The sequence below is a fragment of the Erpetoichthys calabaricus genome, chromosome 5, assembly GCF_900747795.2.
Source record: "Erpetoichthys calabaricus chromosome 5, fErpCal1.3, whole genome shotgun sequence".
Lineage (NCBI taxonomy): Eukaryota > Metazoa > Chordata > Cladistia > Polypteriformes > Polypteridae > Erpetoichthys > Erpetoichthys calabaricus.
Genome location: NC_041398.2, coordinates 128326147 through 128345053, shown reverse-complemented (window position 1 = coordinate 128345053; position 18907 = coordinate 128326147). Strand labels below are relative to the sequence as shown.

The 18907-nt window shown below is 35.6% G+C and overlaps 1 protein-coding gene across 1 annotated transcript in view; it reads right to left on the bottom strand.

Moving 5' to 3' along the window:
- The window catches only part of spata5 (spermatogenesis associated 5), a 414461-nt gene that overhangs the window by 381978 nt on the left and 13576 nt on the right, over positions 1–18907 (bottom strand). The window contains exons 5-7 of the mRNA XM_028802032.2: positions 17453–18061; positions 15791–15920; positions 2075–2131 (exon numbers count right to left, since the gene is read on the bottom strand). Of these exons, the coding sequence (XP_028657865.2) occupies positions 2075–2131; positions 15791–15920; positions 17453–18061 (796 nt within the window). The remainder of the gene's footprint in view (positions 1–2074; positions 2132–15790; positions 15921–17452; positions 18062–18907) is intronic.

Sequence of the window (18907 nt, the reverse complement as noted above, 5' to 3'; positions counted from 1 at the left end):
GTTGCTGCAATCCAGGCGATTACCCTTCCCTTTCCAGTTATAGACAATAAGTCCCATTTTCCAGTCAGTTGGGATAACACTTGTCTCCCAAACGGAAGCAAAGATTGCTTGCAATACCAGGACGACAGCCTTAGCACCACTCTGGAGAAGTTCACCCTGGATACCACAGATCCCTGCAGCCTTCCCTACCCTCAGCTGGTTCACCAGCTTTGCAATCTCAGCTAGGTTGAGTGGTTCACAGGTAATTGGAAAATGAGCTTCAAGAACCGTGGACCAGGAGATGTGCAATGCCTTAGCCGGAGTATCAGCTTTAAACAGCTGCTCAAAGTAGCCAGCCCAGTGGGTCACAACCGTAGCATTACCTGTAAAGACCATTCCATCACCCGCCCTGACCGCGACTCTTCAAGGAACACATTCTGATGCACATAATGCTTTGATTCCTCTGAAAAGCAGGACATGGGTCACTAGACCAGAGATGGTATGTCACTTGCTCACAGATTCCTCTAACAAGTGCCTCCTTATCTGCCCTCAGAACCCTTGCAGCCGAGGATGAATTGAGAATTTTATGTTATATAAAAATGTATCACCAAAAAGCAAATAGTTTACCCAAACCAATACCAAAGTCTCTCTGTACTGTTTTTGCACTATAATATGCAGAGGTGAATGAATATCAGCAGACAGTCAGTGTCTCATGTTGTAGCACAAGTTCATAAACTCTCAAGAAATTATTAATGGTTCTATAGCACAACAGAAAGATCTGGGATTTTGAACAATTATTCATTTCCCTATAAATTATAGGTTAGAGGTGACACAAAAAAGATGTGAACAACATTAGTACATGAAAACTTGATGAAGGTGAGAGGATTAGTTAATTTGAATTACAAAAAAAAGTTTGCGTGCCACACTATATTTAAGTATGAAAGTAATATTAGAATTTAATTGTGATGGAAATATTAAATTTGATGTTACTATTTGTTAATGTATTTAAGTAAAAAATACAAAGATGAAGAATGTGAAGTTTGTGTATCTGATCACCTGTTGGTGACAGCTGACCTTTTTGACTAGAGGCAAGAGGAAGAAGCAAAACGTAATAAAGATGAAAACTTTGAATATGTTTGAGGAGGAAAGAAAATCTATTACCGTGTGGACATGTTGGTAAAAACAAGGCTTGTGAAATATCTGGTGTGATCTGCAAACAGAAAGTTGTCCAGATGTTCTTGTATCCATTTTAGCAAACCTAAGATTTGTACAATTAGCATGTTCACTATATTGCGTGTCAAGCAACAACTATGTATTTTGGTAGTGCCATAGACCACTAATGTGTTCCATTCTGGCTATGTAAAGCATTTTACTTTTTCTATAAATCCCATTAGGGCGGCACAGTAGTGCAGTGGGTAGAGCTGCTGCCTCGCAGTTAGGAGACCTGGGTTCGCTTCCCGGGTCCTCCCTGCATGGAGTTTGCATGTTCTCCCCATGTCTGCGTGGGTTTCCTCCAGGTGCTCCGGTTTCCTCCCACAGTCCAAAGACATGCAGGTTAGGTGCATTGGCGATTCTAAATTGTCCCTAGTGTGTGCGCGCCCTGCGGTGGGCTGGCGTCCTGCCCGGGGTTTGTTTCCTGCCTTGCGCCCTGTGTTGGCTAGGTCTGGCTACAGCAGACTCCCGTGACCCTGTAGTTAGGATATAGCGGGTTGGATAATGGATGGATGGATGTTTAAATCCCATTATTTTATGTGTAACAAAAAATTACATCATGACGTGATATATGTCATAATGCAGCAATTTTAAAAGGATTGCTGATAATCTAAATACATGTGCAGCACTACAAACACAGTTTTGATAATAATATGGCAAATTACTGTCATTAGAGTATTAAAAAACTGTCACTTCTCTAATGAAATCTATATTATTCATATACAGTATTTGCATAATTCAGGATTTCCATAGAATGAATAAACTTTCATTATAAAGTTTAAATGCTTAATAAATATCAATGTAAAATAATATACATATTGTGGCTACAAAACACTAACATAAATGTATAGTAAGACATTATACAAAACTCAACAATTGTTACCTCTGAGAAGCCTCAAAGAAAATATTCCTCAACTTTGCTTCAGTTTCTCCATAAAATCTGTAAAACAATAAATTCAGTCTGAGTAGCTTTTTAAACAACTATCAACTAAACAGCAATTATCAGAGTTTACATACAGTATGTTGTTAAATGCCCCTTAATACATTGCCCGCACTTTTTGAGTCCAGAGCACCCTTAGGAATTATTTTTTTCATATTATCTCCAGTCATACTCACCTACATCAACTTCAACATCCCCGCTACCCTCCTTCCCTATACCTCTTTCACAGAATTCATTTTCCACCTTGACATTGGCCTTTACTGATGCTCAAAAGTGACGCTAGATTTGTTAGATTTGCTTGACTTGTACTCCGTGAAAGGGCATCAACATTTATTGGGAATAACTGATCATTACATGCTGTCCCTACTTATAACATGATTCATTTTGCTCTAAGTTTGCCAAGTATCTGATATAGTGACAAAGGTATAAGTATGCTACGAGACACTGTTTAGGAAAAAAACATTATTTTAGCACGCATTTGCCTTAAAATAATTGTATGTGTATATGATTCAGTAAGTGTACCATAATTTCAATACAGCTGTACTAAAATCATGTCATATCATTTTTTCCCCTAAATGGTGCCACATTCCATCAGCCCTTCCAGTTTCAGTCACAGTACAATTTCAGATGTGTGTTGGCTTGCACTGGATAATATTACTTTAAATCCATTTTGCAATAATTTAACAAACTTAAAAATTTCTCAACAACCCTGGTTCAAAACCCCACTTTTTAACAGTGTTTAGTTGTCATGGCTCCCAGATACCTAAACATATGATGTGCTGAAAAGTTGTGCTACAAATATACAAAACTATTAAAGTAGCACACACCTTATCTCAATGTTTAAAAAAAACTGAAGTAAAAAATTGAAGTAAAAAATACAATGAAAAACATTTACTTAATATTTGTTTCAAATGTATGAAATGCAACATGGTATGGTGAGCATGCTAATTATAGAAATATACATTTTTGTATTCTCAAACCTAATACTTTTTACAAAATAATGCTAGGATTAACATATATTTTGTGGGAAAAGATTATTGTTTTACATTAGAAGACAAATTGAAGCTACCTGACTTCATCCAAAAAATGTGAATTTTTACATATGGAGTGGTATTAGCTAATGCTGTGTTAAAGACTACTGCTTTGGAAAATCATGTTGACCATAAGTGCCAGTTTTTCTCTCTATTTTTTTTTTTTTGTATAGATTTCATATTTCACAATCATGGTTGTGTTTTCAGGTGGTGAAGAAGTGCCAGATTGGCACAGCCTGTACCAGATACTTTCCTAAACTGCACTTTTCAGTTGCTTTCTATGGGTGTACCTTTGACACAAAACTTGACAACGGGTACTGTGATACTGAATAGACTGCTGTGGCAAGAAAGCCTGACCCAGTTCACTGTAGTATGTATTAAACACTTTTTGCTATTTGAAAAAAGAAAAAGTAGGCAAAGAGAGAGATGTCGCCACTGACCATATTTTCATCTCACTTTCCATTGCAAATAAGCTACTTACCAAAAAACAAAATGATATGGGAGTTACAGTATCTCACTGTAAAAGACAATATGAAAAATGGTAAAAACAGTGGCCACCAATAAAGTGCAGAGGCAGTGGCAGGTGAAAGGACGCATACACAACAAAACAAAAGTTTGTGCAGTCTGCTGAAGTGGAGAATAATAATCATTTGATTACATAACCTGAAATTTTACATATATTCTGTGAAATATGTAAGTATGAATAAAACTTTCTAAAACTATTTATATATAAAATATTAGTTTTTAATTTGTTTGATCTTTGAGAACTGTATAAAAGGTTATCATTTTGCATATGGGAGGTGCTCTTGAAAGATATCAAGAGTTTGTGCAGACTCCTGATGTGGATGTTTTGTTATAAACCTACACAATGTTTGTTGTTTATAAATATTTACATAGCCACAGACATATGTGAATATGATTGTAAATGTTAAAATATTTACACAAAAAATCATTTGTTATTTTATACTTACAACAGAATGAAGTGTGTTTTGTTTTTCACTATTAAATATCAATAAATACTGAAACAGCATTCTACCAAGCAGAGCAACAACCACGGATGGGTTATTTTTTCTTTTTTTTTTGATTGAAACTGTATGCTAACACTTTAAGTGAAAATACATGCAAAAAAAAAAAACAAGAAACGATTTATTTATACGTTCACAGAATCTGTTTTAAGCTATCTACGGTTTTTAATGGCTGGACAGTAGCGAAGCAGTATTAGCATGAATGAGAAAAAATAACTCAGATGCCACTTGGCATAGCCTCATTAGATACAGTATTGAAAAAATTAAGTTCATACGTAGTGTGAACAGCATTATATAATTTTTCTTTTTCAAAATCTGTCTTAACATGACAAATTACGTGAAGAAATCCTAAATATTCATTGAAAATACACTGTTGGTTTTGAATATTTTCCATTAATTTTGAAAAATAAAAGAAATATTTTAGCACTCAATTAAGGAATTGGGTTGAGACATCATTCATGGAAAATTGTGCTGTCTTGTAAGGTCTTATGCCTCCCAACCCAAGATTGCTTAGATGTTTAAACTTTAACAAAGTATGTTATATATTTAAAGAATGTTTTTTGATAACTTGATGTCTAAGGTTTCCAATTCACCCTCCCCTTTTTTCCTTTGCTTCCAGTTGAGGTCTACTGTTATAGTGTTCCGCTTCTCCCTCCTTTTCTCTCTCACCCTTGTTTTTATTTCTGTTGCTCCCTATCTCCTATTTGATATGTCTTCATTCTCTACTGTGCGCTGCAGAAAGCCACTCACAGACCATTGCCACAATACTCAATATGGAACAGTGACATACCTTCTACTCCCACATTATCTGGGAACACCAAATTGGAAAAAAAAATCTCCCATCTCAGAAAATGCTAATCACCAACATACTGAAATTAGCTTTAAAATCTCATCTACCTTACACTCTAAAAAAGTAATACAATGGGTCTGAACCAAGGTTATTATAGTTAACGAAAAATAAAATCAAAACTGAAACTATTAAAAAAACATTTTCATAAACTGAAATAAAATAATTAACAAAACTGAATTGAAATACTAAAACTAAACGAAATTATTAAAGTAGCTGGAAAGACTAACTGAAATAAAATAATAATTTACTAAACATAATTTTAGTTTTCGTTTTTGAATTAATTTTCTTGCTGTTAGTTTTTAACCCTTATAACTTTTAACTCTAAAACTGAAAGCCATCCACCACAAACCGCCCGCACGTATTCATCCAGTGAACGGAGGCTGGTGATAGAGGTCGGGTGTTCACACAGCATTTGCGGTGATAGAGCGAGTCGAATACGCGTGTAAAACGTGTGGAATAGAAAGCAATTTATGTGTCGCCTTTCTTTGCACTTGTTGTATATCAAGATGTAATTCAAACGCCTGAAATCGGAATGTACTGCTCAACAAAAACTTTACCGTATCGACAGAAAAATCACGAGTGAGTAACGCTTCAGTTTATTTCTCAGGTGCCTGCTTTTTGTTGACAGTAATTCACCTGCCACTTCGCACTCAAAGTATACAAAGTATAGAAAAAGTATACTTATCATGAAAAAAATTCGACCTTGACGTTTTAGAACTCCCCAAGTCCGAAAATACAGTTTTTTGGAGTTATGTCTGTCTGTGTGTGTGTGTGTGTGAGAGAGTGTGTGTGTGTGTGTGTGTGAATATAAACACGACATCACAAAAATGCAACTTGATAGATGGACAAAATTTGGCATGTGGTTGTTACACCAGAATTGTAGATCTGTATTAACTTTTGGCCCAAATCCATTAACCGGAAGTTGTATTTTACCTGAACACATACTCGATTATTTTTTTTCATGCAGCTGCAGAGTGCAATTTATTCAACTTTACTTTTATAATATTTCTTCAATATATTATTAATTTGATTTGTTGTTGGTAGTTCTTTATTGTACATAATATAATCACTGTCTTGCGGTTTACTCCTCAAATATCCATCCCCATATACACAAGAAACTCAAGGGGAGACCACTCCCGATTTTTGAAAATAAAACGGCACTGATCAAGAGACTGACAAATGTCATCATACAAGATCAGCATATTGTTGCTGACCAATCACTTTTGCTTCAAAAACATCGTTTAACAATGAAGCAATGCAAACCTTGTAAAATCTGAGTTGGCAATGTCTCTACTGAACTACAGGTAGGTGGGGGACGCGAGTCTGCCAAGTGGTGAAAAGCTAAACATACAAATTTGTTTTTGTATTTATTCTATATTTATCTTTTTTTAGTTCATATTCACAACTCGAAATACCTGATATTGTGACAATAATCCAGTAGCAGAATTATGCTTTAAAATATCTGTTTTTTCAATGTTTCTCTCTCTCTCAAAACAGATAGTTGAAATATCATATTCTATTTGTTGTTAACATCAGCCATATAATACATATTGTATACCAGGGAGTTTTCCTGCCTTGCATCCAAACCTGCTGGGTTAGGCTCCAGGTTCCTGTGATCCTGCTCTGGATAAACAGGTTTAGATAATGTATATATTGTTCTTAATCTCAAATGCTGTCTCTGTCATTTTGTGCCTGCCCATACTCCTATTACCTGCTCTTGCTCTGCTCATTAAGGATTTACTGTTCTTATGGTGAGCTTTTCAAGTCTCACTGCCCCTAACCTTCACACTACATGCTTGTTTTTCTTTGTTTCCCTCAATACAGCTAGGTGGGGTCTGCACACTCATTCAAGCCTAAGAGTCCTGTTCTTCCTTAACCCCCATGATTTTCATGGTCACACCTGTCCGAACACAATAGAAACTCTTTTCTTATTTTTTATATCTTTCCAGGCCTGCAGGTGCAAAATTCTGTCTATAAATTGTTTGTGCCTGAGATGGAATCATAGATCAATATGGCTGGTAGAAAATAACAAAGCCCAGTGTTTGAAATTTTTGAATGAAATATTGAAGGCATTCATTATAAGCACATTGTCATTGGAGCGGGATATGTTGTGTGCTGTAGACATTTAGAGTAAAAAAACTCAAACCTTAAAATTCACCTAAAGATCATTACAAATTGGCCCATTCTGGGCAATAAAAGGAAAAGAAAAAAGTGCCAACAGTTAGCGCAGATTTGTTCAGCACAAATGACAAAAAAATATTTTTAAAATTATAAAATTGTGTAAAATTGTTCATATTCAGTACCTGGTTTTGATTATGCTTGTTTTTATAAGAAAAAAACACAACCAAATAGTAAAGTGTGTTGTGTAGTATAGCAAGCTTCCACTAACATTAAATTCATATTATATCCAACCCCGTTAAGTGTACAGTTCTGTCTCATTGTGACACAAAAACTAAATTCTATAGTAGCTCTTTAACCATACTATAATTACTAAAACTAAAACTAATATATATATAAAAATAAAACAGAAATGTCTTTGTAAAATAAAAACTAAACTAAAACTAAAAATACACGATGAAGGAAAACTAAAACTAAACTGAATTTCCAAGTAAGGTTCAGAAAAAATATTTTAACTTTTTATGTTACTTTATACATTTATTTTACACAATGTTGAAAAATTAATAAAAAACCTACATATTTTGGCAGCTGCTGCTTTCATTTTCAATAAAATGAAAAAAGCTCTCCAAGAGAAAACGTCAATAAAGAAGAAACAGTTTGCACTATCTAAAAATCAGAAACCCTCATTTATAAAAGTTTGCTGCAGATGACTTAACTGAAAATAAATGAATAGTTCCTATGTGTATAATACATATTTATCTATTTTACTTATGCCTTTATTCCACCAACTTACAACATCTGAGGTACAATTTGTTACATTACTTTTGTTTTTTGCACAACATGCAGGTGAAGTGACTTCCTCAGGGTCACACAGTGGTGTCAGTACCAGGATTTGAACTGACAAGCTCCGGGTTTGCTGAAATATTACTGAAGAAAGAAAATAAACGAAAACGGGCAAATGGGGCTATGCATACAAATGTCCATCCGTCCATTATCCAACCTGCTATATCCTAAATACAGGAGCCACTAAGTAGATATGTATATATATATATATATATATATATATATACACAGTTTATATATATATATATATATATATATATATATATATATATATATATATATATATATATATATATATATATATATATATATATATATATATATATACAGTTTATATATATATGTATATGTAGATATGTAAATTTGTATATGTATATATATGTTTATGTGGATGTGTATATGTGTATATACGTATGTATATGTAGATATGTGTATATGTAGATATGTATATATATATATATATATATATCTATATGTATATATATGTTTATGTGTGTGTGTCTGTGTATATTATATATATAAAAGACAGCAACACTCATAACAATGACAAAACACAATTACATTGACAATCATGTTACGTTATTTTTAAAATGTTTCCTTTTTTTTTTTTCATAACCTCTTTAACACACTACTTCTCCGCTGCAAACCGTGGGTATTTTGCTATATATATATATATATATATATATATATATATATGTGTGTGTGTATGTATGTATGTGTGTATATGTATGTGTATATATATGTTGATATATGTATATATATATGTGGATGTCTTTATGTATATATATATATATATATATATATATATATATATATATCGGCACGGTGGCGCAGTGGGTAGCGCTGCTGCCTCGCAGTTGGGAGATCTGGGGACCCGGGTTCATTTCCCAGGTCCTCCCTGCGTGGAGTTTGCATGTTCTCCCCGTGTCTGCGTGGGTTTCCTCCGGGCGCTCCGGTTTCCTCCCACAGTCCAAAGACATGCAGGTCAGGTGGATTGGCGATTCTCAATTGGCCCTAGTGTGTGCTTGGTGTGTGGGTGTGTTTGTGTGTGTCCTGCGGTGGGTTGGCACCCTGCCCGGGATTGGTTCCCTGCCTTGTGCCCTGTGTTGGCTGGGATTGGCTCCAGCAGACCCCCGTGACCCTGTGTTCGGATTCAGCGGGTTGGAAAATGGATGGATGGATGGATATATATATATATATATATATATATATATATATATATATGTATATATGTAGATATGTGTATATGTAGATATGTATATAAGTATATATGTTTATGTATATATATGTTTACATAACCTCTTTAACACACTACTTCTCCGCTGCGAAGCGCGGGTATTTTGCTAGTACTATAATAAAAATGGTCTGAACACCAGGTCCTTCTGCTACGTTCTTCTCTTCAACTCTCCTTGGTGCCTTTATACATATGTTTAACCACCTGTCTCTTCCTACAGGACATTCGTCTCTGTGTTTCTGACTCACTTTCCTTAATCCTTCCAAGAGCTATTCCTTTCTCACATCATATATTTCTAATTTTGGACATCTCAGTTCTTAATCTCAGCTCTATAGAGCAGAGTCTTTTTTTTTTCCTGGACATCAATGAAGCAGGGTTGGTTCTAGCCTCTCACTGGAAATACCCAAAGTCTCTTTCTCTCTCTGGTAAGCTCTTGAAGTTGTTTTTTTTATAACATGGTTCTTCTGGAACTATATCTTCAGATCAACATGTCCCCCAGTTCCAATGTCTGTATGTTTCTGCATTTGAGCAGGCTGGGGGTTTAGTGCCAAACATTAGTAATGTGAAGAATTTTTTTAAAGTTATACAGCCAGATAACTATTCTTTGAGATGTAGACCAGACTCAACAAAAATGATTACTTAATGACTACTATTAAAATGGGTACTTAAGGACTACTACTGTATTAAAATGTGCTCTTCAACAAAACAGGAAATGTTAAAAGTATTCAGTGATTTCAGAAGCAGCCATTCATCTTAGTAATAATGTCAACCCAACCAGTCCACCTATCCAGGACAGCATGACATGTGACAACAAACTGGAGCATACTTGCAAGAGAAAAGATGCACAGATAAGGACAACTCAGTCATAAGTAATGCCTAATAACCTGGGTGAATTCCCTGTTAGCGGTAATTGACAGTTACTGGTGAATTCTGTCCCAGAGCCAAAGGAAGAAGTGGGAAACATAAATATGAAACTTTTACCTTAAACTGTATTCCTGAAGCTCTGAAAGGTTCCCATAGACCTAAAGGAAAACATTTCTGACTAAACAGCAGCATCATGACATCACCAAACCAAGACAGGCAATACAAAAGTGACACTCAAAAACTCTACTATTGTAGTTTTTAAATAATAATATAATTTGCAAGAACCTGTGCAGTGCTACTGACAACACACATAGGCAGAATAACATTATGGTAGATAATGATGCAAGAAACAAGGCTACAGCAGTGGTTAAAAGGCAATAGTGAGTGCTTCCAATCATATGACCGCAGTGGGATGTCAAGCTTACTAACAATGCAAAAGAAGGAAAAACCCAAAAGTGTCACCAATCAGATAAAAAGGTCAGCTTTGAGGTTGCAGTGATGTTGAACAAGTTTAAAACCTAATAATAATGGAGAACAGTTATAGCCAATCAACACTCATTTCTGTACAGTTCAGCATATAGCTATAAAGATGCCACAGCTAAAAAGCCCTTTCGCTGTATCTAACTTGACACCATCTTCAGGAATCATGTGATTTAGCCTGAGACTAGTTATCAAGCTAACAGTCTCCCTTCTGCTGAGCATCACATAGGGTTTCCGTTACATTTAATCAAATTAGAGGAGAACAAGCAGCCTCTGCTTGGCTTCCTACACATAATAAAAACAAACATCTCTGTTAGGACTGTTAGGATCCCTTGAGAAGACTCTCATATCTCCACTATATAACATAAAAAATTCAATGTGTGGAACATTAGCTTTTTTTTTTTTTTTTTAATGAATGCTGCAGTGAAGGTGAGTAAATCCTGTACAGTGTAACAAAAAGGAATGTAGAACAAAAAGTCCTGATATTAAGCAATGAGAAATAAGCAGTTGAGTGTGAAATACAATCCACTGCTGATGCAAACTGCACTGATGCTACAGTGTAGTGTTTTTCTAAACTGGGTGCTATAACCCCTGGACACCCCTGGAGGTCCATAAGGCTGCGCTTGAGGGTCCATGGCATTCTTGGCAAGGTTGACAATCCAAAAAAAAATCCATTCCAAATTTGAAGATTGTCTTTAACTGAAAATGTTATTCAATTGTTGCATGAAAATAGTCCTGTATCAATGTAGTCATAGACTAGTGCTATAGTTATTAGCCATAAGCCAGGGGATTGGGTTTAAAAAGGACCGTTAGTTATACGGCAGTCTAATGCTTACATTTAAACCAGCCTGAACACAGCCAATCTCATCTGATTTTAGAAGCTAAGTATACTTGGGCTTGGTAATTAATTGGAAGACAGTGTATAACATAATTTGATTGTCAGGTCTGCCTCGCTCACTCCGATCTCTGCACCTCTATAATAGGGATGAGGTATAACAAAAAATCAGTATGTTGTTGAAGTACTGGACAAGTAAACAAAGTACTGGACAAGTAAACAAATTTCAGCATCACTTGTGCTAAAAGTGAACCTAAAATACTTGGCAGCCTAAACAATAAAACAGAGGTCTCGTCTGTAAGGCAGGAAAGATCTAAGAATAAAAAAAAAAAAAAAGACTGGACTCTATCCTAAAAATATCTGGGCCAGAACGTCAGATGCAGAGTCAGTGAGGATTCCAAAAACTACACCTGTAAAATGTCGTAATTATTTAAAAAAAAAAAAAAAAAAAGAACTTTACAAAAGAATAATTCTATCAAATGTTATATATGCTCCACCTGGGGTGGTTTCTGGGTAAAAAGATTACTTGAGCTGTTTGGAGCAATTAAGCAACGGATTTTTTTTCTTGGCAGACTCCATAATCAACCCACCTCATAACAAGAATGGTTCTCCCTATATACTATATAGAAGCTGAGGGTGAGGAACTGTCAATGATTTGAACATAGAGAGAGACTTCTGTATAACCAGCAGGGATGTGTTACCAGTATAGACCTGGGTCATTCGAGGCCAAAGATTGAATTAAAATAGTTTTACTGCTAGTATTATTGATCCTCAGGCAACTAGAGGACACTGGGAAGGACATTCTGGTTCTCCCCAACACAACTACATGGTAAGAGGAACATGCAGTACATGGGACAGCCCTGCACAAACAAGTCAAGGAGTTTGGATATTCACAAGATAACCCAGAGGTTTGCCATGGATTACAGGAAGTGATCACGGCCACAAGCTTAAAAGCCCTTTCCAGGTATTGGATCACTGAGCTTGGAGTAGGGACCATGGTTAGACAAGGGTTCAACTAGCAAAGAGGTAAAAAGGTCACTGTAGTGGAAGGTGAGCAAAGATGAGATCATTTTAATTTTGAGTTGCTGACTGACCACTGAAAGGAGCACTTACAGACTACTATTGTAATGGTAAGTTCTGTTGGCACAGGTCTTGCTCTTAACCTTTTTCTCAAATTTTTGTTATACCCCAATGTAGTTATTTCCCTACTTTAAATATTCCCCCCCACCCTATTGTTAATTTGGTCTTCTGTATTCCATTAAATGAAATAGCTGAAAAACATGAATGGTTTAATAAGTGCACAACTTAAATGACTATATAGTAGTCGTAAATTACTTTTTGATCAATCAATAGAAAGTTAAGTATACATACTGTAAATAAAACCAAGTAAATGATAATCAAAAATTATTTGCTTCTTTTTTAACTTTATAATAAACTAGCCATCCCCCACAGCTCTGCCCGCATAGTAGTGAAACAAGACAGTGAGGAGGGCCCTGCACGGTTCCCTACTCCTGACGTCACACTTCCCCCTCTTCATAGCAAACAATTAGAAAACCTGCACATGAGAAAAAAATAACTTCTCTCTACAACATTCTTTCCAAAGCTAAGGAAGTTGCAATAAAGAACACAGTTCTCCAGAATCACACAATGCAAGAAACATACTACCAAGAATCTTCCAGTGTTTCTCCAACATTCAGTAAAGGTTGTACTGATTGTCCTATAAAATTACAGCATGTCTGCATGACAATGCAATTGACAGTCGGTAGTATGGCGATTCAGTCAACATTTCAAATTCAAACACTTAATTTGCTTACAGACTGGGAAAGATTAATGCAGGCCTAGAGGAAAATGGTAATAAAAAATATTGAGAAAGATGTGTGAATTGTTTTGAATATTTGATCAAGGAAGATATTCAAATGTTTATGTATTCTTTTAATATGATTACAACAAGAACTAAAAGCAGAATAAAACCTACTTCTGAGGTAATCGTACCATTAACATACAAATAATGAGGTATTCTTCTGACTGCTACATGAATAATGAATAGGCAGTGTGGCGCAGTGGTTAAGGCTTTGGACTGCAAAGCCTGAGTTTGTGGGTTCAAATCCTGCTACTGACACTGTGTGATCATGAGCAAGTCAACTGACCTGCCTGTGCTCCAATTGGAAAACCAAAAAAGAAATGTAACCAATAGGTCCATATATGTTGTAATTTGCCTTGGATAAAGCCGTCAGACAAATAAGTAAATGTAGTGACGGAGTATATCCCATTAACGTCTAAATCTCTTGCGTAGTAGAGACTTTACATTTCAAGGTAAAATATAAAGGTACTATGGTAAGAACCTCGATCCCTGAAACACTCTCACATCACTCTTATGATCACAGAAAAAAATATTTAGCTTCCTTAGAGGACATGTCTGCATAGTTGATTAAACAGAATTGTTGTTCTATGGCACTTTCCAAAGTAAAATGCATAAAAACTTGACAGAGAATGTGATGCATAAAAACACTCCTGAAAGCATCCTAAGTATCTCAGTCAGTCAATCTGCAATCACTTGCACACCAGCTAACTCATGCTACATACTACTAATTCCCCAGGGAACAAAATGAAAAAAAAAAACAAAGCTATGCCTGCTGTTACTTTAAAGATTTTACGGAGAGGTAAAATTCCACAACCTCTTCCAGCAACAAATAACTAAAGGTTAATTTTCATCAGCTATGGAAAAGTTAACAGTAATAAAAATGCTTCATTTATAGTTCATATATAGATGCAGTTGCAACTTATGCAAACATCTGATGGAAATGACATAGTACATAAAGCCAAAACGTCTGTATCTCTGCTTTAACATCTATATTATAGGACTTTCTGTCACAAGACTGACCTAACACAAAAACAAGCAGCACACTTTGTTATGCAGTTAATTACTTATAAAAATAAATAGCAACAACATAAGACTAGACCTTTTACATTTATGTAGGTACAATAATAATAAGCTTACAAAGCAAAATCGAAAGATTCCTTAACAACAATACATGATTTCCAAACAACACAACAATGATGAAGCAACTGTCTGCTTCTTCTCCTTGAAGAATGAAAAGTAGAAAGCAGCAAGACTGCTTCATACTCCTAAAATGTGAAGTATTGGAAAACGGGTAACTTGGCTGTTTAGAGTTTCCATGTTAAAATTAAGATTTGCAGTATAGATAGGTGCATTCCTTATTATATATATTGTAGATGCCACACAGACAGAATGGGCTTCCAGGCCAGAAGTGGGGATGATTCCTTACCCGGGTTCTTTCACAATATATATACAATATATTTATATACAGTTGTAGCCAAAAGTTTTGAGAATGACACAAGTATTGGTTTTCACAAAGGTTGCTGCTTGTGTTTTTAGATCTTTTTGTCAGATGTTTCTATGGTATACTAAAGTATAATTACAAGCATTTCTTAAGTTTCAAAGGCTTTTACTGACAATTACATTAAGTTTATGCAAAGAGTTAATATTTTTTAGTATTATTGTCCTTTCTTTTCCAGACCTCTGCAAAATCGCCCTGGTATGCTGTCAACCAACTTCTGGGCCAAATCTTGACTAATGGCAGCCCATTCTTGCATAATCAATGCTTGGAGTTGGTCAGAATTTGTGGGGTTTTGTTTGTCCACCCGCCTCTTGAGGATTGACCACAGGTTCTCAATGGGATTAAGGTCTGGAGAGTTTCCTGGCCATGGACCCAAAATTTCGATGTTCTGTTCCCTAAACCACTTAGTTATCACTTTTCCCTTATGGCACGGTGCCCCTTCATGTTTGAAAAGGCATTTTTCGTCACCAAACTGTTCTTGGATGGTTGGGAGAAGTTGCTCTCAGAGGATGTTTTAGTACTATTCTTAATTCATGGCTGTGTTCTTAGGGAAAATTGTGAGTAAGCCCACAATCTTAAATATGCAATTTAATCTGTTGAACATGCTCAATCAGCATGAAACAATGATATTTCACTTTCATTTACCTTAGGAAACCACATCCCATTTTAAGAGGCAAATGAAGAATGTGCAGGTCTCCTGAAAATACATTACACTATTCCTTTACCACTAATGCATCGAAGGTGAAATCGATAAATTATGAAAATGCAAAATACACATGGGTGTATCTGTGCACTAATCACTTGAAACAGAGTTGATCAACACCTACTGCCTAGTTTCATTGATATACATTACATTTACAAACATTACTCACATGCATAAATTTGCTTAGGCATATTTATTTTTGCTATTTTTTCTACTTAATGTCCCTGTTCATTGATAATGCATAAGCTAAATGCACCTAAATTTAATATTTAAAGAAATATCAATAATAAATTTAGTGCTGTAATACAAAGACATACTTGCTCATGATTTCTGGCCCATTGATGACAGCAATATAAGCACCTATTTCATTAGCCACTGCTCTGGCTATCATGGTCTTCCCTGTTCCTGGAGGCCCATACAACAAGACTCCCCTTGGTGGGGGAACACCTGTCAATGATTGAAAATATACATTTTAAATTATGAAACAGAAGAAGTATAATGAAACATAGGACACCTTTTAAAAAACATAACACATCATGATAAAATGAATTTCACATGTGAATTATAGGCTGCACATTATTTTAATTTTTGCACATTTCTGTAGAGGCAGAAGCAAAAAAAAATGCTTATGTCCACACATCTTGTAGGTCTGTTCATGCATTTCATACATTTCTGGGACCAATGAACAAAATCCTCCATCCATTTTCTGAACCAACCTATTCAAATTAAGGTCAGAGGGAACCACACTGGGGAAAAATTCCAGACACTGATCCTGTAACAAGCCAAAGTTACACATGCACAACAATGAGCTCGTTCATTTGCTGAACATGCTCAATCAACCTGAAACAATGAGGTTTCACTTTCATTTACCAATGCAGCTCCCTTGGCACGTGGAAATAAACAACACTAATCACTCAACTACTTCTCAGTGATCTAAGATTCTACAGGGATAGAAGACAGAAATTTTTATTATACTACCTACTCCTGGCGCCTAAGATTGGCAACGTGTTACACGTTGATTAGTATGTGCAAGTTTCCCTGTACTATATAAATATTTTTATCAATCAAGCCTGCATTAAACAGTGTTTAAAAGGATTAGCTGTAGCAGTAACTTTTTTTTTTTTGCTGCTGGAGAAGATGTTGGTGTGTGTTAAATATGGCAGTAGCTGTGAACTAAAATCTAATTTGTGAAGATGAGGAAAAATTGTTATTCATTACAAAATAAAATTTTAAAAATCATGATAACAGTATGTTTCTTATACATTTACAAGCCCTAGTTTGGCCTTAACCAACCACCTCGTTTCCTTCCAGGCCCATATTGACCACATATCCCATGTTTCACAGGACAGTACTAAATATATATGTTATAATGTTGATACCCAAACTTAATAATTGTTTGTAAGATTAGTTCCCGTACTATGCGACTGATTTTACAGTAAATGCGCTTATGCACACATTCCCCAACAGAACCTTTCTAACATTATTAATCTTCATCAGTAGACTGTTTACTTAATAATCCGACTAGTTCAATTCAAAATAATCAATATTGAACAAATCAGACGTTCAGTCATTTTGAACCTTCCATGTAAATAGTGTATAGTGAATAAGGGTCAATATTACTTATACCTTTTTTTTCTCCTGAAGGATGCTGTAAATACAGGAAAAACTCCTAAAAATGTGTTCAGCACAGTCGTCTATAATTAGTCATATGATGGCAGTGCCTCTGATTTGCCAATGTACTTGTGCTTAGAAATGCCTGTCTGATTGGTTACAATGCTGATTTGCTGTCTAAATCACATTTTAAATGAGAAACCTCGATCTCTGACAGTGCAACCAACTTGCCAACCAAACGTTTTTCTCCTTATTGGAAACTTTCTTCCACAGTTATGACAAAAATCATTTTTTACATGTATCACAAGTTATGAAGCCTGTACATTTGTTTTTATTGCAATAATTATGCAAAAAATTCCAGTACTCACCATACATATTAAACACATCTGGATGCTTCAAGGGCAGTTCAATGGTTTCTCTTATAGAATTTAACTGATGTTTTAGTCCTCCAATCATACTGTAAGTAACTCTGGGCTGAAAGTCTTCTTTATTTTTGCTATTAAAGTCCTGTTCCTCAAATTGTATGGCTGTAAGTGAACATATGTAATAAAAAGTGCTGCTGGGAACTCTTCCTCCCACAGGTAGCTCAGATTTTTGATGCCCCTGCATTTCATTCATTTTCTGAATGATAGGCTTGCTGGCTTCTTCAGTTTTAACACAAAACAAACTAGGATCTTCTCCATTTTTCAGAGTCATAGATTCCTCATCTTGTGTAACTAACTTGCAGGGTGTGCTTGCTAATGGTCCATTTTCATCATTGTCGATACTTAAATAACTTAATCGAAGTGATATGTCCCCATCACTTGTATCAAAATTAGATTTTTCTGTTACATTGGTTTCCAAGTCATTTGAAAGGTAATCAGGACTTTTTTCAAGTATTGTGCCATCGATACCCTTTATTTTAATTATTTCAAAACTACAAGGGTGACCAAAAAATATTATATTTAAAATATTTGAAGGCAGAACAATTTTCTGATCTGAAAAAAAAAATACATTTGTTAAAGTAAACTGCACAAGATTCACATAATAGTCATCAACACTTTTATCAGCAACTGCATTCTTTAGACCTAAAATATAAGTGTAATGCATGATTAAAAGGAGCACTTTAAAATTTTACATTATAAAAGGGTTAAAGAATACAGTGATCCCTCGCTATATCGCGCTTCGCCTTTCGCGGCTTCACTCTATCGCGGATTTTATATGTAAGCATATTTAAATATATATCGTGGATTTTTTGCTGGTTCGCGGATTTCTGCGGACAATGGGTCTTTTAATTTCTGGTACATGCTTCCTTAGTTGGTTTGCCCAGTTGATTTCATACAAGGGACGCTATTGGCAGATGGCTGAGAAGCTACCCAACTTACTTTTCTCTCTCTCTCTCTTGCGCTGACTTTCTCTGATCCTGACGTAGGGGGATTGAGCAGGGGGGCTGTTCGCACACCTAGACGATACGGACGCTCGTCTAAAAATGCTGAAAGATTATCTTCACGTTGCTACCTTCTGAGCAGCTGCTTCGTGAAGCGACATGCTGCACGGTGCTTCGCATACTTAAAAGCTCGAAGGGCACGTATTGATTTTTGCTTGTTTGTTTTTCTTTGTCTGCTCCTGATGGAGGGGGTGTGAGCTGCCGCCTTCAACAGCTTTGTGCCGCGGTGCTTCGCATACTTAAAAGCCAAACAGCCCTATTGATTTGTTTGCTTTTCTCTGTCTCTCTCTGACATTCTGTGCTCCTGACACGCACTCCTTTGAAGAGGAAGATAGGTTTGCATTCTTTTAATTGTGAGACAGAACTGTCATCTCTGTCTTGTCATGGAGCACAGTTT